This window comes from Sorex fumeus, unplaced genomic scaffold (genome assembly GCF_029834395.1).
Source record: "Sorex fumeus unplaced genomic scaffold, SorFum_2.1 ptg000055l, whole genome shotgun sequence".
NCBI lineage: Eukaryota > Metazoa > Chordata > Mammalia > Eulipotyphla > Soricidae > Sorex > Sorex fumeus.
In genome coordinates, this window is record NW_026606112.1 from 5,352,575 (window position 1) to 5,375,652 (window position 23,078).

General features: G+C 52.0%; 1 protein-coding gene across 1 annotated transcript in view; it reads left to right on the forward strand.

Moving 5' to 3' along the window:
• The window catches only part of RELL1 (RELT like 1), a 67,525-nt gene that overhangs the window by 41,816 nt on the left and 2,631 nt on the right, over nt 1-23,078 (forward strand). Inside the window, exons 4-6 of the mRNA XM_056125592.1 lie at nt 6,900-6,957; nt 10,029-10,265; nt 14,539-14,677. Of these exons, the coding sequence (XP_055981567.1) occupies nt 6,900-6,957; nt 10,029-10,265; nt 14,539-14,674 (431 nt within the window). The 3' untranslated portion in view covers nt 14,675-14,677. The remainder of the gene's footprint in view (nt 1-6,899; nt 6,958-10,028; nt 10,266-14,538; nt 14,678-23,078) is intronic.

Below are 23,078 nucleotides of genomic sequence, written 5' to 3' on the forward strand. Positions count from 1 at the left end.
CCTGATGATGGCACAGTAGGGGCTTGTCCTGAGCCACCTGGGGACCCTGGGTTTGTTTTGCACACACCTCACTGTCAGGATTTAAGGATGCTACCCTCTGGAATGGATTTTTTTTTTCTTTTTTGCTTTTTGGGTCACACCAGCGATGCACAGGGATTACTCCTGGCTCTGCACTCAAGAATTACTCCTGGCAGTGCTCAGGGGACCATATGGGATGCTGGGAATCAAACCCGGGTTGGCTGCGTGCAAGGCAAACACTCTACCCACTGTGCTATTGCTCCAGCCCTGGAACGGATTTAAACCCCGTCTTTTTATTTTTTTTAAATTAAAAAAAATTTTATTAGTGAAACACCATGAGGTACAGTTGTAGCTCAAATTTGTAGCTTAGAAATTTTTGTGCTTGGGTTTCAGTTATACAACGGTTGAGTACCCATCCATCCCTCCACCAGTGCCCATTCTCCACCACCACTAATCCCAGTATCCCTCCCACCCCCCATCCCCCCATCCTACCCTGCCTCTGTGGCAGGGCATTCCCTTTTGTTCTCTTTCTCTTTTTGGGTGCTGTGCTCTGCAAAAGAGGCATTGAGTGGCAATCATGTTTGGTCTATAGTCTACTTCAGCATGCTTCTCCCATCCTGGGCGGATCTTCCCAACACCCTTTATTCGGTGCTCCCTTCTCTATCTGAGCTGCCTTTACCCCTAGAGTGTGCGGCTGGCCTCCAAGCCATGGAGTAAACCTCTTGGTACTTATCTCGGCTATTCTTGGGTGTTAGTCTCCTATTTTATTACATTATGTTCCCCAGATGAATGCAATGTTTCTATGTCTGTCCCTTTCTTTCTTTTTGCGTAGCATGATACTTTCCATGTAGTACCACTTGTATGTAAATTTCATGACTTCATCTTTTCTAACAGCTACATAATACTCCACTGTGTAGATGTACCAAAATTTCTTTAACCGGTCATCTGTTCTCGGGCACTCAGGTTTTTTCCAGATTCTAGCTATTGTAAACAGTGCTGCAGTGAACAAACAAGTGCAGATGTCACTTCGACTATACCTTTTTCCCTGTCTGGGATATATTCCCAGGAGTGGTATTGCTGGGTCAAATGGGAGCGCAGTTTCTAATTTTTTGAGAATCATCCATACTGTTTTTCAAAAGGGCTGAACTAGTCGGCATTCCCACCAGCAGTGAAGGAGGGTCCCTTTCTCGCCATATCCGCGCCAACACCGCTTGTTTTTGTTCTTTTGGATGTGGGCCAGTCTCTATGATGTGAAATGTTATCTCATTGTGGTTTTGATATGCATCTCCCTGATGATTAATGAGGTAGAGCATTTTCTCATGTGCCTTTTAGCTATTCGGATTTCTTTGAGAAAGTTTCTGTTCATTTCGTCGCCCCATTTTTTTGATGGGTAAACCCCGTCTTTGTGAATGAAGGGTTCCTTTATCTGGGTTCATTTTTGATGACGGTGGGGGTTGTGTGTATTTTGGGGGCCACATCTGGTAGTTCTCAGAGGTTACTTCTGGTTCTTCATGCAGGGGTTAATTCTGGTAGTGCTTGGGGTACCACCCTATGGGATGCCGGAGGACCAAACTCAGGTCGGCTACGTGCAAGGCAAGTGCCCTCTCCACTGTCCTATCGCTCCGGCCCCAGGTATAGTTGGGTCTTGGTGCTCTAGGTGTGATCTCACTTCATCCCCAAAACATCCCTTTGAGTGTGCTATTATCATGCCCATTTTACAGATGGGGCAATGGAGGCTCCCTAGGGCTGACTTGGCAGTGTTGGCGAGCAGCCTGACTCTGGTCTCCTTCAGCCAGGCTGCTCAGCTGCTCCTCCTCTACAGCTGCCGCTTTCTGTGGCCACAGGATGTCAGACCACTAACCAGGTCTAACGGAAGGATGAAGGAGAACAACCGCAAATGACCTGCGTCCTTGGGTTTGGGTGCCCGTCTTCCAGAGGGGTGACGTGGGCAAGGGCGTGCTCAGACCCTGGGCCCTGCGTGTTTCTTTTGCATTAATACGCGCCTTTTCATACACACCAGAAATGTGCAAAGAGCATCTTGGCCTGCAGCAGCCTCAGCTGTTCGGCTTCACCGCCCTCCCATTGTTCCTCCAGTGCCTGGTGCCTGGTGCCTGTGGGGCCCCACCCCCACTCCGGGCGTGGCACGAGGGGAGCAGGGAGGCTTTGGGGACCGGGTCAGAGCTCGGAGAGCCAGAGCAGCTGCCCTGTGTGTGCGTGCTGTGTGGGGCTGGCGGGTGACAGCTGAGCACTGGAAAGAAGTCCGCTATGCAAACTTGAGCCGAAGCCAGGGCTTGGTCGCTTGCTGCGGGCCACGCCTGAGTGGCGGACTTTCCAGGACTCTCGGGCTTTGGGAACTGCTGCCAGGCGTTGCTGCTGAGGAACAGAAGCGACTTGCCTACCTCACCGCCCCTCAGGGTTTTGAAGTCATGAGTCTGACTTTGGGGGGTGGGCGTGGAGAGAGAGAGAGAAACACACTTTCCTATTTTCCTCTCCCGGGGAGCAGGCAGAGAGCCGGGCACCCTTGGAGAGCACCTTAAGTGAACCTCAGACAGTCTCCCAGCTGCCCGATGCGCCCCACCCAGCCCCGTGGGCACCCTGCTTGTAGATGAGAAAACAGCCCAGTGAGGAAGAAGCCCCCGGGTCCAGAGTCGAGTGTGGTAGCCGAATGCCAATCCGGCACCCCTTCTCACCACAGAGAAGTGTGTGGGCAACACTTGCTAACTTTCTCACCTCCACACACAAGAATAGGGGGCACTGTCCTCCCCTCCTCCTCCTTCTCCTCTTCCTCCTCTTCTTCTTCCTCCTCCTCTTCCTCTTCTTCTTTTTTCTCCTCTTTCCCCTCCCCCTGTTTTGGGGCCCTACCCGGCGGTTCTCCGGGCTGACTCCTGGCTTTGTGTCAGGGATCACTCCTGACAGTGCTCAGGGGACCACATGGGGTGCTGGTCATTGACCCTGGGTCGGCTGTGTTTGAGGTCGGCACCCTGCCTGCCGCATGTTCTCTTCTTTCTGAACAGTGGCCTTCTCCGGCCCGGAAGGCATCATTTCACGCCCACCTTGAGGGTCTGTTTGAGTGAGCCCTCTGATGCCCGCTTCTTCCCTTCGGCTCCCAGCGGTTTCTTCCGGGCTTCGCCTTGCTCAGTGGCTTCCCTGTCTCCTCTGATCTCCCCAGACACCCACTTCTACCTGTGGCCTCACTGGCTTCCCCTTTACTGATTGGCACCTCGAGGAGTGACCCTCCCCCACACCCAGCAATGCTGGGTGTGACCCCAATTACCGCCCCACCACCAGCACCAAAAAAATCAGACATTAGCAAATTGCAGCCGGCTCATTAGACATGGTTGATGTTAATTTAACCAAAAGAAAACAAGTCCTGAGTATACCATGATATAATTTTTTTAATTTATGCATTAAAGTATCGCAATTGAGTATGAGAAAAACTTAAAGGAATAACATGAAATCCAGTCTGTCCGTTCTCTTTTCCCCATGTTCATTTAGATTTTCTTTGGCTGTAGTCACATACATTAAAACATAATCATTAAAAAAAAAAACAACATAATCATGAAGGACCAGAGTGGGCAGGGCACTTGCCTTGCTCATGGCCAATCTGGGTTCAATCCCCAGCTCCCTATATGGTGCCCACATCCCCGCCAGAAATGATCCCTGAGCACAGAGCCAGGGAGTAAGCCCTGAGTATTACTGGGGGCGGCCCCCAAACAAAAATCAAACTCCCAAAAGAACCACAGTCACGGTATGTAGTCCTAACATAGAGCTTTGCCTCATTTTTTTTTTTTTTCGCTTTTTGGGTCACACCTGGCAATGCACAGAGGTTACTCCTGGCTCTGCACTCAGGAATTACTCCTGGCGGTGCTCAGGGGACAAGATGGGATGCTGGGAATCAAACCCGGGTCGGCCGTGTGCAAGGCCAATGCCCTACCCGCTGTACTATCGCTCCAAGTCCCTCAGCTTTGCCTCTTGAATTGGGCGGATGGGATCCTTTTTCATCTGCTCTAATGGTGGTGCTCTGGCATATGGCTTCTGTGTGGATCTTGAGGGTGGCAAATTCCTCGAGGTGTGCGTCTCTCCACGGGAGAGGTCTGCACCTGCCTGGCTTTCTTACTGGTCTCTCGGCCGCTGCCTCCCATTCGTTGGTCCGAGCAGTGCTGAGTTGGAGAGCGAGTGCTGGGATGGTTCCTGCGGCATCCTTGCCCTGTGTGGGAGCTCGAAAGTCCCCCGTGATTCCACCGCTGGGCTCCTTGGCCAGGTTCTTGCACCATCCGAAGAAGGAGCAGTCAGGAGGACTCTGATCGTTCCCCAGCACCCTGGAGTATGCATAGTGGCTGTTGTGGCATTCTTATCTCAGGGCCCGATTCATATTCTAACATAAAGGATTCCTTTATGAACTGCTATCATCACGGAGTAGGTTTCTGAAACTTGCCTTAACGATTGGGCAAACATTGTGGCGAACAATGAAGCCGTTCATCAGGGCTAGAGATTTGGACAGTGAGGGAAAGACGGGTGGAAAAAGACATGGGCCTTGTGTCTTGGCGCATCTCTCCCCATCCCACCCCCATCTCTATCTGGCTTCTCAGTCTCTGCATCTATGAAGTGGGAGTAATAGTCTTTGGCTGGGTTAGGGTTGTTGGTGCACAGCAGGCAACACAAATCAGCAGAAACCAAAATCAGGCTTCAGTGATGAGGTGCGGGGTGTCAGTAACCTGCCTGGGACCATTTACACTCTAAAGGAGGCCGTGGTGAGCGTGCCTTCCCCCTGGCAACTGTTTGAACTTCTGTTTGAACCGCTTCCCTTCGAACCGGGCCGTGAACTCTGTCTCGGTGCCTTTCACGGTAACCGTTTCCCCACTGCTCTGTTTACAGTTTGGACGTCTGGTAAATGACGGCCTAGTGTGACTGCAGCTGGAGATGATTGTGTGTTCACTTTCTCGCAGGGACAACGGCTCCTCTGAGTCCTGTTATTTGGCCGTGTTATGACTGTCATCGTCGTGGCGAGGGAACGGGAGGGCTGGGCCTAGACTCATCTGACGGATGGGTGCGTGGCCGCTGTGTGGGAGGAGGGCTTTCAGGGGGCTTCCGGAGTTTTTCTTAGGAAAAGCACTGTGTTTGGAAGTGCATTTAGGCAACTTCATGGTCTTGAAGGGCAAAAATATCTTTTCTGTGCCGAAGACTTCAAATAGAGGCAGGTAGGGTAGTTGGGGAGGGGGTGTTCCTCCCGAGGTGCTCAGGCTCATTTGAGGCAGTGGAGTGTTGCTCTGTGATTCTCGGCTTGTCCCCAACCTACCCCTCAGTGTCAAAGGTGAGGCTCTGGTTAAAAGTCAGAGGTCAGAGGTGAGGGACTGTCTCCAAGGCTGTACCCCGTGATGCTTGGGGCTATGTTGTATCAGGGATTGAACTGAGGTTGGCTGCATATAATTCCTGCATTATCTCTCTGGTCCTAAATTTAATTTTGAAAGATTGAGAAAAACTAACAAATTAATTATACTTATCCATTGGTGTTAGCAATTAAATTGTCACACTTAACCGACCACACTGAGAACATGGGTGTTGAAATGAGTTAATGTTCATCTCAGGGCAGATCATGTGAGGTGGTAAAGGCGAAATGTTTGTGTTGGTTCACACAGTAAATAGTGACTTTTTAAAATTCTTGCATCTCTTGAGCATTCTAACTAACTCAAGACTGAGAACCACACTTTGAAAATCAATGTGAAGTTGATAGCATTTGACTTTGCCCGTTAAATATGTAACAGCAACAGTCATTTCCCTCTCTTATTCTTGAGAGCTTGAGCACCCTACAGGTGGTCGAAGCACTCTTACATGTGTGTGTATATCTGTGTGCATGCATGTGGAGGGTATGTATCTATGTATATGCATGAGTGTGTATTTGTGCATGCATGATCTCTGTGATGTTTGTATCTGTGTGTGCATGCATGTGTGTATGTATCTCTGTGAGTGCATGAGTGCATATATCTCTGTACATGTAGGCCTGCAGTTGTTTCTTTGTGTACACGCATGTGTGCATGTGTGTATTTCTATTGTACATATATTTCCCTGTATACATGCATGAGTATCTGTGTGCATGCTCCTGTGTGCATTCATGCATCCATGTGTATCTGTTGCATGCAGATTTCTTGCATATTTCTGTCTGTTCATGCATCTCTCTGTCTCTGTCTCTCTCTCTCTTTCTCTCTCTTTCTTTCTCTGTGTGTGTGTGTTAGGGACCCAAGAAGAGTTTGGACTCAGTTTGCTCTTGTTGATAGCCTGATGTCCCCTCCTTCCATCTACTCAATTGAATTTTAAAAAATTTACATTAGAAGTCTAATTCAACATATATTGTTTTATGTGCGCATATTGCTTAACTTATGTGTGAAGAAATTTTAAGATGTCAGGCCGGAGTTAAGCCTTTGTACCATCTTGCTGGAGAGCTAAGCTGACTGGCCCACCAGGGGAGTAAGCCCTCCACCGCCCTGATGAAATATGGTGTAAACTGAGTACTTCACGGGTGAGCGGAGCTTAGGGCTGGTTATTTGGGGATAAACAGGTGATTGAAGTATAGGTCTTTGGGACATACAGTCTTCAGTCCATATTCAACAAGGTCAAAGGCAATATAGCATGGCATGTATGTGTCCCTGTGGCTTAAGGGAAGAAATGTCTCGATACAATGATTCAGAGCAAAGCTCGTTTCTTTGCCCAGATCTGTCCCTCACCCTGAATTCCTGCCTGTGGGGAGAGTCATGGGTGCCATGTTGTAGGGTTACCCGGGAAGAACTTTTCCTGCTCCGGGGCCCACGGCCTCATCTGTGCTGATTCTAGGTTACCTGTCTGACTAACTCCGCTTAATTTCTTTTCTTTTCTTTTTTTTTTTTTAGCCAATGCAGATGTCTTAAAGGCCATGGTGGCAGATAACAGCCTGTGTGACCCTGAAAGGTGGGTACTTCCTCCTGCCCCCATTCTCTACTGGATCTGGTTTCCCAACTTTGGCACGAATGACATTTGGGGCTGGAGAGAGAGCACAGCAGGTAGGGCGTTTGCCTTGCACGCGGACGACCCAGGTTTGTTTCCTCTGCCCCTCTCAGAGAGCCTGGCAAGCTACCAAGAGTATCTCACCCTCACGGCAAAGCCTGGCAAGCTCCCCGTGACATATTCGATATGCCAAACACAGTAACAACGAGTCTCACAATGGAGATGTTACATGTTACTGGGTCCGCTCGGGCAAATTGATGAACAACGGGGGGACAGTGACAGTGACATTTGGACCAGAGCGCCCTTTGCTGTGGAAGCTGTCCAAGCAGGGTGGGACGGTCCCCAGGTTTCCTGCCTCTGTGCCACAGCCCACGATGTCCCCACCCCAGGAGGAAGAAGAGCCCAGTCCCTGCTCTAGGGGACAGTGGTAGAATGAGTGACAGCATGGGGACTGGACCAATATGGCCTTCTCAGCCGCCTCTTCTTGTGCGAGTTAATGAGCTATTCTGAGCTCAGCCCCCCACAGCTGTTGGATGAGATGCCCGTAACACCGACCCCTTTGGGTTATTGTGAGGATGTGAAGTACCTCCATGATCCCCGATATGTGTGAGCATACACACACACACACACACATACACACACACACACACACACACACACACACACACACACACACAGAGCCTTGCAGGCTGCTCTCAGGTTGTTTCTTTTTTTTTTATATTGCCAGGCGAAGTGTGTGTTTGGTCACTGGGATGACAGCCCCAGCCCTCAGCTGTTGTGTGGTGACCACTCGTAGCTCCCAGTTGCCCCTCACTCGTCTCAGAGAGTTTCCTTTCTCTGCGGGCTCTCACTTCTAAGGCAAGGCGAGTGTTCGCCCAGGCCTGGGCTGGAACCAGGGGAGGATGGTCTGGGGCTGCTGGACCAAACTGTCTGGGAGGCCTTGCGATGGCCAGCAGGAGGCGCTATAGGAACAGGGCCGGTTTCTTTGCTTTCTGTGGTCATCCTTGCAGTATTTATATATAATTTTTTAACATACTCTTTACCAGTCCCACCACTGGGTCTGCCTCCCTCCACCAGGGGTAAGGGCCAGTTTTGCAGACCCAGTGCCCCAAGCCAGGCAGTGGACAGCAGGCAGAGCAGAGACAGAGATGCTCGTAGGCAGAGCCTGGACGGGATGGGTGGGGCACGGCTGGGAAGGTCTGGCATGGCCTGGAGTGCCCAGTGTGTGGACAGGACCAAGGAGGGCCACGAGGCCCCCAAAGACCAAGTGCCATGGCAAGGAGACCCCGAACACCTTAGGTAGGAGCACACATCTGCCAAACTGGAGGGTCTGCCGGGATGTGCCAGGGAGCTGTCCTCTGTCCCTTGACCCCAGGCACAGCAGCAGCGTGACTCGACCTGTCTCTGCTGAGTGATGAATGGCCATGGCTGACCTGACTCAGCCTCAGACAGCGCCTCAGCTTGACATGGGATTCCCCTCTGCCTCCAAAGGCCTCTGCGGGCGTTTCCGGCCCTCTAAAGGGCATCAGGAGACCGGTTGTGCCACCTCCTCACCGGCTGTGGCCACAGGGCAATGTGCCTTGGGGCTGTTGGGTGGCTGGGGACAGGCCCTTCGTGACTTGGAGTTCATTTCCAGCCCGTCATGGGCCACTGCCTGGCCAGCTGTGCTTTTTCTCTCTGCTTCCTTTTCCTGGGAACCAGGGCCCTCACCGAGGCCTCTGGAATAGCCCGCTTGGCCCCTTTCATTTGTGCTTTTTATAGCCTGGATCGGATCGTTTGACTGGTTTTCTTTCCGGTGATCAAAGTGACCTCAGAACTTTCTAGATTGCTGATCCATGTGTCCTTAGCTGTGTGACCTCAGGCAAGTGAGTAAGCTGTCTCTGAGCCCCAGGGGGGAGGAAGTGAGTACCCCCGTCTCAGGCTTTGTAACCCGGATAGCGGGGACTTAGAAGACTTTGCTGCTCCTGTTACTGCGTTTATCAGCATAAGCGCATAAGCGTTTCTCTGGAATGTCACTCTTGATATCTGGACTTCAAAGCTTTTTTCCTTTGCTCTGGTCATTACCTGGTCGTGTACATATTCTCTCTTCTGCTCCCCCGTCCCCCACGCACACACACATACACACACACACACACACACACACACACACACACACACACTCTTCCTTGATGGCTGTCACTGTCACTGCTGCTGCTGTGATACCTGGGCTTTGCATATTCAGTTACTGAAAGTAACTTACGTGGCCCTGGACACGTGGCCATGTGCGGTGGGTGCCTCGGATTGAATTTGATTCCCCACGTTTGCAAAGCAGGTGTTTTGCCGTTGAACTATAGCCCCTGGCCCCTGGATTGATGTCTTTCGTAGGTGCGGTTTTAGTTTCTGGTTTGGGGGGACCCCTATCCATAGTGCTCAGAGATCAGCACACTGTCCATCACTCCAGACCATTGAGTGATGTCCCAGCTCTAAGTAGCCAGGCTCCCCTGGTCATCTGATACTTGAGCGGGGTTTCAGGTTTCCTCTGCTTCAGAGCACTTTGATGCCAGCATTTCTCTGCTTAGAAATCCAGCGGGAGAGGGAAGCTTCTGCCCGCATGAGGAGGGAGAACAGTCATTTAGATGGCATTTGCCTTGCACATCTCCAACCCGGGTTCGATCCCCGGCACCCCATGTGGTCTTCCAAACCCACCAGGAGTGATCTCTGAGCTCAGAGCCAGGAGTAAGCCCTGAGCACTGCCGGGTGTGTTCCCAAAAACAAAATGGGAAAAATTAAAAAAAAAAAAAAAAGAAAAGAAACATCCAGTTTTAAACTGCACTGTGGCCTTAGAGTTGACTATTTCCCGCTGGTCAGCTCCTGTACTCCCTTTGCAGGGCTCAGCCTCGCCTGCAGGGGGCGCGCGCACGTGTGTGTGTGTGTGTGTGTGTGTGTGTGTGTGTGTGTGTGTGTGTGTAAGCGGGCTGCGGAAGAGCCTTTCTCTCTGTGGTCATTCGTGCCCAGGGAACAGCCTAGTAACCACACCTGCCTCTCCTCTCCCATAGCCCCGTGACGCCCAGCACTCCCGGCAGCCCGCCGGTGAGTCCCGGGCCCCTGTCGCCGGGGGCCACGCCGGGGAAGCATGTCTGCGGCCACCACCTGCACACGGTGGGCGGCGTGGTGGAGAGGGACGTGTGCAACCGGTGTCGGCACAAGCGCTGGCACTTCATCAGGCCTGTGTCCAGGTCCAGAGAGGCCCGCCCGCGGCGGCAAGGCGAGGTCACCGTGCTCTCGGTGGGCAGGTGAGTTCGGGGGCTTGGCTGGGGGGGGGGGGGGGGATGTTGGGGGTGGGGTCACCCGGTGTTAAAGAGAGGCCGTGTCCACCTAAATCGAAGATCAGTGTAGCTCTATGGGCTTAATATTGGAGTTTTGATTCGGGTTTGGGGTCACACTGGGGCTGTTCTGGCTCCGCGTACGAGGTCGCTCCGGATCGGGCTTCAGGGCACCGGGCCGGGCGGTGCTGGGGGTGGAAGCCGGACCTCTCGGGAGCGCAGCCTCTGTCCCACCAAGCTTCCTCTCCGGTTCTGACTCCTGCTTCCCCCTCCCCCGTCGCCCCCACTGCGGAGGGGAGTCTTGGGATGCGGTTGCTGGGTTAGCTGGTGGAGGTGTTCACGGAGGTGAGAGAACCGCCTGGGCCACAGAGGAAGAAAGATTGCAGGGGTTGAGGCTCAGGCCTTACCTGCAGCCCAGCCCTGGTTTGATCCCTGAGCACCACCAGGAGTGATCCCTGAGCAGAGAGACGAGAGAAAGCTCTGAGCATCGCAGCGTGTGGCCCCAATTCCCTGTACCCCTCCAAAAAAAGGGGGGGAATAAAAAGAAAAAGCACAGGAATTCCTGGACAGAAAAGAGGGCTTGACTGGCATGAAAACAACTGGAGATGGAAACAGCCATCCATTGGGAAGGATGGACAACAGCTTCAAAGAAAGGAAGTCATGGGGGGAGGGGGTCTGGTCTCATGGCCAGCCGAGGGGGCGGGGAGGGGGAGAGACACAGAGAGACAGAGAGAGCCTAGTTGTATACGAAAATACAACTAGATTATGTGATTATGTATAAGTGACACATTGTACGTAATCTAGTTTTCCAGGAGAGAGAGAGAGAGAGAAAGAGAGAGAGAGAGAGAACCAGCCTAGTTGTATACTAAAATACAACTGTCATGGTCACTGTCCTCCCATTGTTCATCGATTTGCTCGAGCGGGCCCAGTAACGTCTCTATCATGAAACTTGTTGTTACTGTGTTTGGCATATTGAATACGTCACGGGTAGCTTGCCAGGCTTTGCCGAGCGGGTGAGATACTCTTGGTAGCTTGGCGGGCTCTCGGAGAGGGGCGGAGGAATCGAACTTGGGTCAGCCATGTCAGACGCATGCAAGGCAAATGCCCTACCCACTGTGCTATCACCTTGTACATAATATAGTTGCTTTCCAGGAACCTCATAAGTGTTCATGTGGGAGACAGGAGCATGCACTGTTGAGGAACATACACTGAACATACAGCCCGTGTACAGAACATAGGGAGACACGTCCCCAGGGGTTTGTGTTTAGTCTGGTCACAGAGCAAGTAGGCTGGTATCGAGACGGGCTCTCCTGCACAGTGTCCATTGCCTGCCCTGTCCAGCAGGGCCTGGGCTCCTCAGAGCAGAAGTTATTCTCAGGATTCCGTGTCGGCCCCATCCCAGCCAATAGATGCAGCAAGGCGGCTTCTCCTGGGGATAGGTTGTCACTCTCAAGCCGCCAGCCTCGGGCCAGTCTGTTTCAGCTTTTCCTGACCCCGAGAGTCCCTGTAAGTCTTCAGGGGGAAGGAGAGGGGGCCAAGTTGCAAACAGACTCAATCACTTGACCACCCCCCTGCTCTGGGGGTCTGCTAGGGAGCTGGTAATGCCATCCAGCCTCTGGCCGGACCCTGCTGGCCAGCCCCGGCCATAGGTCTCCCCTCTGCTGCATCTTGGGCTCCCAACGCCACGTGGCCCCGAGCATCCACTCCCCGTGACTCTTGTGGGCCGTGCTCTCACCACGCCCACGCCCAGGCCAGTTTCTGGTGGTGAGAGTAGAGGGTCAGCACGTGTGTGCTAGGACCAGCGTTCAGGGTGGATGCTTCCCCTCGTCTTCTCCCTGGGCTGCCCTGTCCACTCTGGAAAAGGACCCTGACCTCAGGCACTGGTCTCTCAGGTGTCCTGTCACTGGCGCTTACAAGCCACTGTTTCTCTCAGTTTCCCCCTCTAGAAATGGCCCAACAGGCACTTTCTAACCATCTATTGTTCTGTAGACACACCCCCCCCCCCAACAGCAACTTCAGGAAGGGTGTGGGTCAGTTTGGGGGCACGGACCCACTCCAGAATGGTGGGCTGGGGACCAGGGCAGCTCAGCAGGAGGGCATGCGCCTTGGAGGTGTGAGACCCAGAGTTGGATCCTCAGAACTGCAGAACTGCAGAACAAACAAACAAAAGAAGACAAAGAAGCAGCAGTGTGGGCCATTGTGCTGGCCTTGGAGAGCAAAGCAGGGCCCAGGCTGTGGCCACACTGTTTTTTATTAAGAACAGAGTCATGGGAATTTGTGAATGCAGAATGCAAGGAGAAGCCCTCCCTCGTTCGGACAAAGGGTATTTTGTTTGCTTCAAAAAAATGCTGAGATGCCCGACTCACATCCACTTGGCTCTCCCGTGGCCCAGCCCGGCTGCCTTTGGAGGGTGTGTGACTGCGGGTGGGGGTGGGGGGACACGACACACTGGTCATGTGGCAGAGCCTTCGAAGAGAGACAGATGAGCCTTCAGCTTCTCCCCGTTCTTCTTCTCTCACGCCCTTAGCTTAGCCTTAGATCTCAGTTTGGGTTTGTTTGTTTGTGGAGACAAAGAGGGTGAATTTGCATTGGAGAGTTCAAAGGGAAATTATAGAGTAGAACTGGAGAGTTGATCCTGAATTCAGGGACTCTTGGGGGTGTACTGGGAAGACAGAAGTCTTTAACTTCTCCCCTGATCTTTTCTTTTGTTTTTGTTGCGACACCCTGCGAGATGCTCAGGGCTTTCTCCTGCCTCTGCAGGAAGGAGTCACTCCTGGCAGGCCCAGGGACCACCTGGGGTTCTGGGGGTGGAACCAAGGCAGCTGTTGCAAGGCAAATGCCCTCCCCACTGTACCATCGCTCCCGCCCGTAATTTCTCTCCTGATCTTTAAAGGTGACTGTCAGCCCTTCACTCTCCCCGGGAGCCCTGGCCTTGAGGCTTGTGGCCACACTCCTTTCGGTGTGATGCTTCACCTGGGCACACTCACCAGGGATCTCGCTTCCTGGGAACGGGCCCCCTCCTATCTTTTAGTTGCCGTGTTTTCTGGGCAGTTTGAGGCCAGTTTGGGCAGCCAGTGGAGCTGCCCGATCCCATTCAGCACATGGGGGTCCCCAGGGATTTGAACTCGGGGCCACATGCTTGCAAGGCAGGCCACAGCAGCCCCTGCACTCCTCTTGGGTAATTGTGAATGGAAATATTTTCTGACTTCCTTAAATCTTTCCTAAATGCCTAAATTTACTTGAAAAGAAAACAAAACAGGTTGAAAACTAGATGCAAGAACTCCAGACTCAAGCGTTGGTTTGTTTTGTTTCATGGTGGTGGGGGGAGGCATGTTACTCTCCCAGTGGTGCTCAGAGCTTAGTCCTGCTCTGGGGTCAGGGATCTCTCCTGTGGGGCGCTGGGGATCATAGTCTGTGTGGGGATCCGCTACATTGAAGGCAAGTGCCCGAAGCCCTGGACTGTCTCTCTAGCTTTGCAACCCATGCTTTGCCTGCTGGCAGCCTGGGTTCAATCCCAAGTGTCGCCAGGTGATACCTGTCCCCCTCACACACACACCCCCTCGAGGAGTATGGAGCTGGGTGCAGCTCTGAGCACCGCTGGGTCCAAAAACAGCAACAGCCAAGCTCAGTCGCTCGCCGCTGCTGCTCAGTGTGCGGCGGTCACCCTGGTTGTGTGTGCCGTGCGGGGGCCTGTGCTCGGCAGCTGTCTGTGGTTAAAACAGCCGAAGTTCAAGTCCATTATCACAAACCGCAGGTCTGAGGCTGGTTCATGTCTGTGTCCCCGTCTCCCCAAGGCCTTTTTCACGCTCTGTAAGACATCCAGCAGAGCCTTGATGACGGGCAGACTCGGCCGGGAACAGGGCGACAGGCGACAGCGGCTGGGTGGACTGTCCCTCACCCGGAGAGGGTGTTTTTCAATGCCCATGGAACTTTTTTGATTTTGGTTTGTGGCTTGGGGGCCATACCTGGCTGTTCTCAAGGTTTGCTCCTCCATTCTTTGCACTCAGGGATCACTCCTGGCAGGTTTGGGGGACCATACGGGGTGCCAGGGGTTGAACCCAGGTCGGCCACATGCAAGGCAAGTGCCCTCCCTGCTGTACTATTTCTCTAGCCCCCGGGCCCACTGAGTTGGGGGCTGAGTTTGCCTGGCGATCCCTAGACACATGGTGGGTGTCGCGTTTGCTGAGAATCCTTGTGTCCTGGCACGGCGTGACCTTCAGATCCTCCCTCTCTCCCCTGCCAGGTTCCGTGTCACCAAAGTGGAGCCCAAGGCCAGTCAGAAGGAGCGGAGAAGTCTGATGTCCGTCGCCGGGGCGGAGAGCATCAACGGGGAGGTGCCTGTGACACCTGTGAAGAGAGAGCGAAGTGGCACCGAGTAGCAGGTGAGGGGTGCCCTGAGGCATGGGGGGAGGGACACGCCAGCCTCTCTGGGCAGCATGTGGCAAGGACGTGGAATGCTGATTGCGGGACCCCGGGGGACTGGGCAAGGTTCCTCGTCTGCGGGGGGGCTTAGGCTGCACAGTAACGGGAGGCAGGACGACTTTGAGTGCCCTGGTGGGATGGTGGGGAGTGAGTCAAACTGGACATTCTGAGCCCACCTGTGGGGTTTGCTCCATGTTCCATGGGGGTCGCTCAATGTTGCTGTGTTATTGGCAACCATGGGTAGAAACGCACACTTTCCCAAGGCCAAAGCACCGTCAGTCTTGCAGTGTTGGCAGCTGGTGGATTTTCTTCAGAACTTTGTGCTGACCCAACCGAGAGTCAGTCACCTTGGGGCATTTCTAAACACTGCTGTCTTGTCGCCGTAACTTACCCAAGGCCGGAGCAAGCGGCCAGTGCTTTCTCCTCCCCTAAGCCGGAAGTCAGTTTGTTGGTTTTTAGATTGAATGAGGTTCTGTGATTTTATGATACTGTGAATTTCTCATGCACATTAAGTCCGCTTTTTTTGTTTTGTTTTGTTTTGTTTTGTATGTGCCACGGTTCTGAAATCAGCGCCTTCCGCGGAGAAATCATACTCGTTCCAACAGCTATTTTTTTTTTTTATTAGTGAAACAACATGAGGTGCAGTTGTAGACTTACAAACTTTCGTGCTTGGGTTTCAGTTATACAGTGATCGAGTACCCATCCCTCCACCACTGCCCATTCTCCACCACCAATGATCCTAGTAGCCCTTCCATCTCCCCACCCCATCCCCACCCCACCCCACCTCTGTGGCAGGGCATTCTCTTTTGCTCACTCTTTCCGTTAGGGTGTTGTAGTTTGCAATAGAGGTATTGAGTGGCCATCATGTTTGGTTTATAGTCTACGTTCAGCATGCATCTCGCATCCCAAGCAAGTCCTCCAAACATCCTTTATTTGGTGCTCCCTTCTCTATCTGAGCTGCCTTTTCCTCCAGCATGTGCTGCTGGCTTCCAAGCCATGGAGCAGACCTCCTAGTACTTATCTCAACTATTCTTGGGTGTTCGATTTCCATTCTGTTAATTTATATTCCCCAGATGAGTGGTCTTTCTATGGCTGTCCCTCTCTTTCTGGCTCATTTCACTTAGCATGATATTTTCCATGTAGAAGCACTTGTATGTAAATTTCATGACTTCATCTTTTCTAACAGCTGCATAATATTCCATTGTGTACCAAAGTTTCTTTAACCAGTCATCTGTTCTCGGGCGCTTGGGTTTTTTTTCCCCAAAATTTGACTATTGTGAACAGTACAGCAATGAACATAGACGTGCAGATGTCATTTCAACTGTACTTTTTTTTGCCTCTCCGGGATTTATTCCCAGGAGTGGATGCTGAGCAGTTTTAATTGTAGAAGGTAGCTCTTGGAAAAAAGACCCCCGGAGCCCGTGGTTGGTCACGTGCTGTTGGCTAAGCTGCATCAGCCCTTTCTTCCAAGCCCTCTCTTGGGGTTGGGTGGGGCACAGGTTCCAGAAGCTATGAGGCAACCTCAGAGCCTGGGCATGGGATTGAGGGGGAGTGGAGCAGGATGGTGTCAGCGGGGTGGTACCCCACCCACTCACACTGGGCCCTGGCAGGGTCTTCTGCTGTGCCTGGCTCCATGCGTGGCAAATGACATTTCCTCCAAAGGGCTCCGGGGTTTCGTGTTGGCACCTGAGAAGCACTCGTCATTATAAGCGGATTCACTTCCTGTCTCTGGCTGAGTGGGGGAGATACGTGGCTTTTGTCTACTCAGTTATTTGGTTTGGGGGTCTCTCTATCTCTCCTTCCCCCCGCCCCCCATGATGCTCAGTCCCAGCTCTGTGCTCAGGCCTTGCTCTTGGCTCTGCGGGGATGGGCAGTAGAGGAGACACCATGTGGGACCAGGGGTTGAACATTGACCTCCTTCGGCAGCGCATATGCTCAGCCCCCTGGGTGACTGTGTGGGTGGCACATGTCTGGTCTTTGCTCTGCTTGCTTTTGTTTGGGGCCATACCCAACGGTGCTTCTCCTGACTCAGCTCATAGATCACTCCTGGCAGACCGTATGCAGTGCCAGGGATGGAACCAGGGGCTGCCCCATGCAAGCCAGGCCTTACCTGCTGTACAGTATCATTGACCCTCGTTTTTGGTTTGTTTTGCTTTTTTTTTAGAGCCACACCCTGCAGTGTTTAGGGCTTTGGGCGATGCTCGGGGATCACTCCTGGCCGTGCTCAGTGGACGTTCTGTGGTGCCAGGGGCTGGCCTGGGTCAGCCACTCTCCAGTCGAGTGTACTTCCTGACAAAGGCCAACCGGCTTCCAACACTTGCACAGCACCAGTGCCCACCGCCCTGCCAGGCTGCTGTCTTCTGTCAGAACTGTCGCTGCAGTCTGTATTTGCCTTTTAAAATTTGTAGTAAAATTTGCCTGGTGGCATCCTTGGTCTGGGACATCACATAAATCTCAAGTGTTGGGCCTGTGGTTTGGCCTTTGTAGACCAGCATGGGGATCCCCAACCACCTTTCACCACATGCTTCTTTCTCTTCTCATTACACTCAACCCTCTTCCCTTCTAACTAGATACAAATCTACTTTTTTTTTTTTTTTTGGTGGGCTGGAGCAATCATACAGGATACAGGGGGTAGAGTGTTTTCCTTGCCTGTGGCCAACCCGGGTTCCATCCCCCTATGATGCCCTGAGCCCACCAGGAGTGATCCCTGAGTGCAGAGCCAGGAGTAAGCCCGGAGTACCGCCGGATGTGGCCCCCAAAACTCAAAATAAATGAATGAATACATAAAAGTGTTTTGTCGGCCCATTGGTGCCATTTCTATGACCCATGCTTGCTTTGCAGCCAGGCTGGCCAGGCCTTCCTTAGCTTAAGAATTTCGTCGCCGAAAGCCTCTCTGAGTCCCCCAACCCACTCATGGTTCCTAGTCTGACACCAAGGGTTTCCTTTACTCTGGTTGAGAATTTCTGCCAGGATGCAAGTGTTCTGTGTCTGTGCCCTCCAGTATGGCAGCCCCTAGCCTTCTACAGCTACGAACACATTCACTGGGACCAGTGCAATGTTCAGGAGTAGATTTTGAGTCTAGATTAATTGCAGTTATTAACCACGGTTGACTGGTGGCCGCCATATCTGACCCTGAGGTTCTTGATCATTGGTGTGGTGGTTCCCGTTCCTTGGTTGCAGGTTTTCCCCACCCTGAGTGTCTTAGGAAGATCTGGATGACTTTGTTGTCAGAGACCCAGGCTCAAGAATCAGTTCCTGTTTCCTGCAGTGTGAGCCTCAACATAGAGTTTATTCTTTGCCATCTGATGATTTCCTCATCTTTAATTCCGGAGTAATAGCCATCAACCTCGATACCCCACTTGTACCCCATGTTTAGGTCAAAGCTTCAAGCCCGGAGAATTGAAGCTCCTTGCTCTGAGTTTCCAGCAAGAACCCGATGAGTCTGTCCTGAAAAGGAGGCGGGAAAGTGCGTGTGTGATCGGGTCCAGCCAGGCCCTGATGTCTGCGTCTCCTGACAAGAAGCACGCTCTGAAAAATCCCGGGCTTTTGCAGACATTGAAAACGTTCCTCTGAGTACTGGTTGTTGGTGCCTCTGTTACCTGTGCTTCTCATCCTCAAAAGAGAGTGAGGGTTGGGATGTGAGTTTCCAAGTAGAGAAATCCTGTGATCTACCCCCCGGCGCCCCCCCCCCCCCCCCCCCCGGGGCCCAGGCCTCTGATTCTGGACCGATATGCGAATTTGTCCTAGAAGGAAGCTGGGAAGGCAGGAAGTTGGGTCTGACTCGCGCTGGTCTCCTGCTCTGCCTTAGCTTTGTGTTGCCCCCACCCCAACAGGTGTTTTGTTTTAAATTTGGATTTTGACTCAGTGCTTGCTTTTTATTATTATTATTATTATTATTATTATTATTATTATTATTGGGGCTGGAGCGATAGCACAGCAGTAGTGCGTTTGCCTTGCACGCAGCCAACATGGCCGACCCGAGTTCGATTCCTCCGCCCCTCTCGGAGAGCCCAGCAAGCTACCGAGAGTATCTCGCCCGCACGGCAGAGCCTGGCAAGCTCCCCGTGACGTATTCAATATGCCAAACACGGTAACAACAAGTCTCATGATGGAGACATTACTGGGCCCGCTCGAGCAAATCGATGAACAACGGGAGGACTGTGACTGTGACTGATTATTATTATTATTATTATTATTTCATTTTGTCTCACATCCAGTGATACACAGGGGTTACTCTGGCTTTACATTCAGGAATTACTCCTGGCAGTGCTCGAGGGACCATATGGGATGCTGGGAATCGAACCTGGGTCGGACGCATGCAACACTCCTCCCCGCTGGCCGATCGTTTCAGCCGTCAGTGCTTGTTTTCACTTGGCCCGTTTTATTTCCTTGAATAGGTTCAAATATACAAAAGCAAATATATATCTTCCCCCCTTTTTAAAAAAAAAATTAGATTGTTGGTACTGGGAAGTAGATTTAAGTTTTGTTTTGTTTGGGGGGCACACACTTAGCGGTGCCCAGGGCTTACTCCTGGCTCTGCATTCAGGACTCATTGTTGGTGGGCTCCGGGAACCATATGGAGATGAAGCCGGGGTTGGCCTCCTGCAAGGAAAGTGCCCTACTTGCTATGCTGTCACTCCTGCCCCAAAGACTTAAGTTTTTGAAATAGAAAGTTGTCAAGACTGTGGAAGAATTTCTCACTCTCTTACAAATAAAACATCTTGGGACCAGGGATGTGGTCAGGTGGCAGACTCCCTGAATGGGAACGCTGGCCCCTCCGGCTGGACCACTCCTCAGCAACCCTGGGTGTGGCCTTCAGAAGCAGAAAGCCTGTTGTTTGCTTCTGTCTTCTTTCCCTGGTTCTTTCCATCCTTCTTCCTTGGCTCGAGTTCTTCTTGGTGGTCATATCTATTGTCTTCTGCCTGATTTATTTTGGCAGTGCTGTGAAAATGGCTCCCCCCCATCCCCCAGGAAATGTGTTTTGATTTCTTCTTCGAAGAATAAGCTTTTGTTTTTCAAAGTTAAATAAATCAAATTCATGCCGGCCTCCACATGCCACCGCCTTGTCTTCACCATCACTGCTCTTTGGGTTTCCAAAATGATTCTGTAGCAGGCATTCACAGCACGTCTTTCTGGAGCTTTTTTTTAAAAAATTCCTTCTAAAAGAAAAGTGTGGTATGGAAAACACTGATCTGGTATTCTGCTGAATAGTGTTATTGCATTTACATTTACGATAGCATGCATCTTCTTTTTTTTTTTTTGGAGGGGGAGTTCATTAAAGTTTATATTTAATCTACTTTTCCACTTTTTAAAGAATTAATTCACTGAATCACTGTCACTGGCATTCTGTTGTTCATCGATTTGCTCGAGCGGGCGCCAGTAACACCTCCATTTTTCCCAGCCCTGAGATTTTAGCAGCCTCTCCTTACTCGTCTTTCCCAACACTGTCGTATTGGAGGCTCTTTCAGGGTCAAGGGAATGAGACCCGTTATTGTTACTGTTTTTGGCATATCGAATACACCACAGGGAGCTTGCCAGGCTCTGCCGTGCAGGCAAGATATTCTCAGTTGCTTGCCAGGCTCTCCAAGAGGCATGTATATCTGTACTTATATAGATACATATATTTCCCTCTATGATTTGTTGCTTACTGTCTGAACCCCATCAAATATGGTGTGGTAATAAAGAATTAAATTTTTTAATTGATTGACAGTGAGGCTCACAGTTACAAAGTTGTTCATGATTAGGTTTCAGCCTTAGAGTGTTGCAACTCTTGTCCCTTCACCAGCGTACATTTCCCTCTGCGGACATTGGTGGTAGCATCATTTTTCCTTTAAATTCTTTTATTAATGAGATCATTCATTTGGTGGCGCTGGTGAGGACTCCCAGGTGGTGATCAGGAGCCCATCTTGGGGGTTCTTGGCCAGAGGAGTTTGCAGTTCGATGCTGGCCGAGGATGGGAGTGTCGTTCAGGCCCTGTGGTGCTGGGGACCACACAGGGGCCACCATAGTGATACTCAGGGGCCACCAAGACTGCTCAACAGTGTAGTCCTTGCCTATGCAGCACATATCCCCCTGACCACTGAGCAATCTCCCTGGCCCCTTGAAACTGTTGTTATTGCTTTTGGTTTTGGGGTCACACCCTTCAGTGTTCAGGGCTTACCCCTGACTGCGTGCTCAGGAATCACACCTGGCAGGGCTCTGGGGGTTATATGTGGTGTGTGTGGGGGTGGGGTGAGGTGTAAAGCAAGTGCCCTACCTGCTCTAACTCCCTCTCCACCCCTCTAGGAATTTTCTTTGTCTTGTGTTTGTTCGGGGCCATTCCTGGTGGTGCTCACGTCTCACTCCTGGTTCTGTGTTCTGGGATTATTCCTGGCCGGCTCAGGGGATCAGGAGGTGTCAGGGATCTCCCTGGGTTTAGATGTTGTCATTGGCTCCAACTGGAGGTGGGCTGGGCATTTGGGAAGCTGTCTGTGGACCCCAACTCTCCGCATCCTGATGTGGGGTGAAGAGAGGCTGCTGCCGGGCGGCTTTCTGCGCTTGATCTTATTCCTGCTGGGTGCCCGGGCTCTGTCCCACCTTCACGGTCCCCTTACAGGTGTCGTGTTGGCAGTGCCAACCTTGAGGGGCGTCTTTGCTTCTCAGACAAGGGCAGAGCTTCCTGCTTGGGTTGGGTCCAGCTGCCAGCAGTGATGGTCTGGGTGCCAGGGCCGGGCCTGGCAGACCCCTGGCCCTTGTCCTCCAGGGGATGCTGATGGGCCGAGCTGTGGAGCTGGTGTATGTGACCCTCTTTGGGCACAGGTGAGGGTCTTCAGAGCCTTGGCGATGGGTTCCGGAACCTGAACTCAGACTTTCTGCACGTCAGTCCCTTCCCTGCCAAGGACCCTGCCGATGGCTCGCGTGTTGGAATCCAAGGCTCCCGTGGGGTTCCTGGCAGTGGGTGGTGAGGAAGAGGGAGAGAGCAGCGTCGGCTGGCACCTGGCGGGTGTGGGTGGCGCTCTGACTGTGGGGCTCTGTCTATCCTGGCAGCCTCTGTTTCCGGCTGAAGCCGAGGGCCACGAGTCATTGGCACGACGGTGTTCCTGCGTCTGCAGTGCTCGGCGGGCAGTGCCCTATAAATGTCAGCTCCTGTTACTCATCAGCTGCTTCCTTCCCTAACAAGTTTGCCCTTTGAGGTCTGAGTGTGTCTGATTGCTTAAAGGAGCCACATCCGTTTTTATTATTTTATTTTATTTTATTTTGGGGGGTGAGGAGGCTGGGGGTACATTCTGTAGTACTTTGGATTTTGCTCGTGACTCTGTGCTCAGGGATCACTCCTGGTAGGGCTCACAGGACCTTGTGGGATGCCAGGGGTTGAACCTGGGTCTGCCGTGTGCAAAGCAAGCACCCCAGCTGCAGTGCTGTCCCCCTGGTCCTTTGATTCACGGTCTTTATGCCAGCCCACATGTGGCTTCTCATGGCTGGAAGGAACCTTTTAGCCTCGACAGGCGGGACTAGTCCTGAGCCAGGGAGATGGCTCAACCGGCTGGAGCTCTTGTTTCGCATGTGAGAATTCCGGGTTCAGTCCCTGGCACTGATGCGTGATCTTCTTCACCAAGAGTAACCCCTGAGCACCTCAGATGTGTTGTCTCAAAACCAAAAGAAAAAAATAAAAAAAAAAGGACAACCGGTTTTTAAATGAATCTACTGGAGAGCAGAGAAAGAACGGAGAGAAAACTCATCGAGGGGAAATGCACTGGGTTGAGGAGACAGAAAGAAGGTTGCAGTTGGAAATTTACCAGTCAGGGCACGTGGGGTGTCTTCTTTTTTCCCTTTGATTGTCGTGAAATTGAGAGCAGCTTTTCAGGGTGAGCGCCACCTTGACGTGAGTGTGTGTGTGTGTGTGTGTGTGTGTGTGTGTGATTGTGTACGTGATTGTTTTAGAGTGTGTGAGAGAATGTGTATGTGTGTGAATGTGTCTGTGAGAGTGAGTATGTGTATGAGACTGTGTATGTGTGAGTATAGGTATGTGAGTGTATGTGCGTGTGTGTTTGAGTGTGTGTGTTTGTGTTTCAGTGTGTGTGTTTGAGTGTGTGTGTGTTTGTGTGTGTGTCTGTATGTGAGTGTGTGTGTGTGTGTGTGTGTGTGTGTGTGTGTGTGTGTGTGTGCGGGGGGGCTCTATGGGGACTGTAGGGCAGTGCTGGAATGCTTCCCCCTGAGTTTGTAAAAGATGAACTTTCCCCTTCTGATGCCAGTGTCTGGCTTTCCTAGCGCACACATGCCCCCATGGTTTGGGTCTCACTTCCTCCCCAGGGGTCTCAGCACCGCTTTTTCGGTGAGATACAGAAGGCAGCTGTGGAGAACAGCCCCCAGATTCTGGGTGCT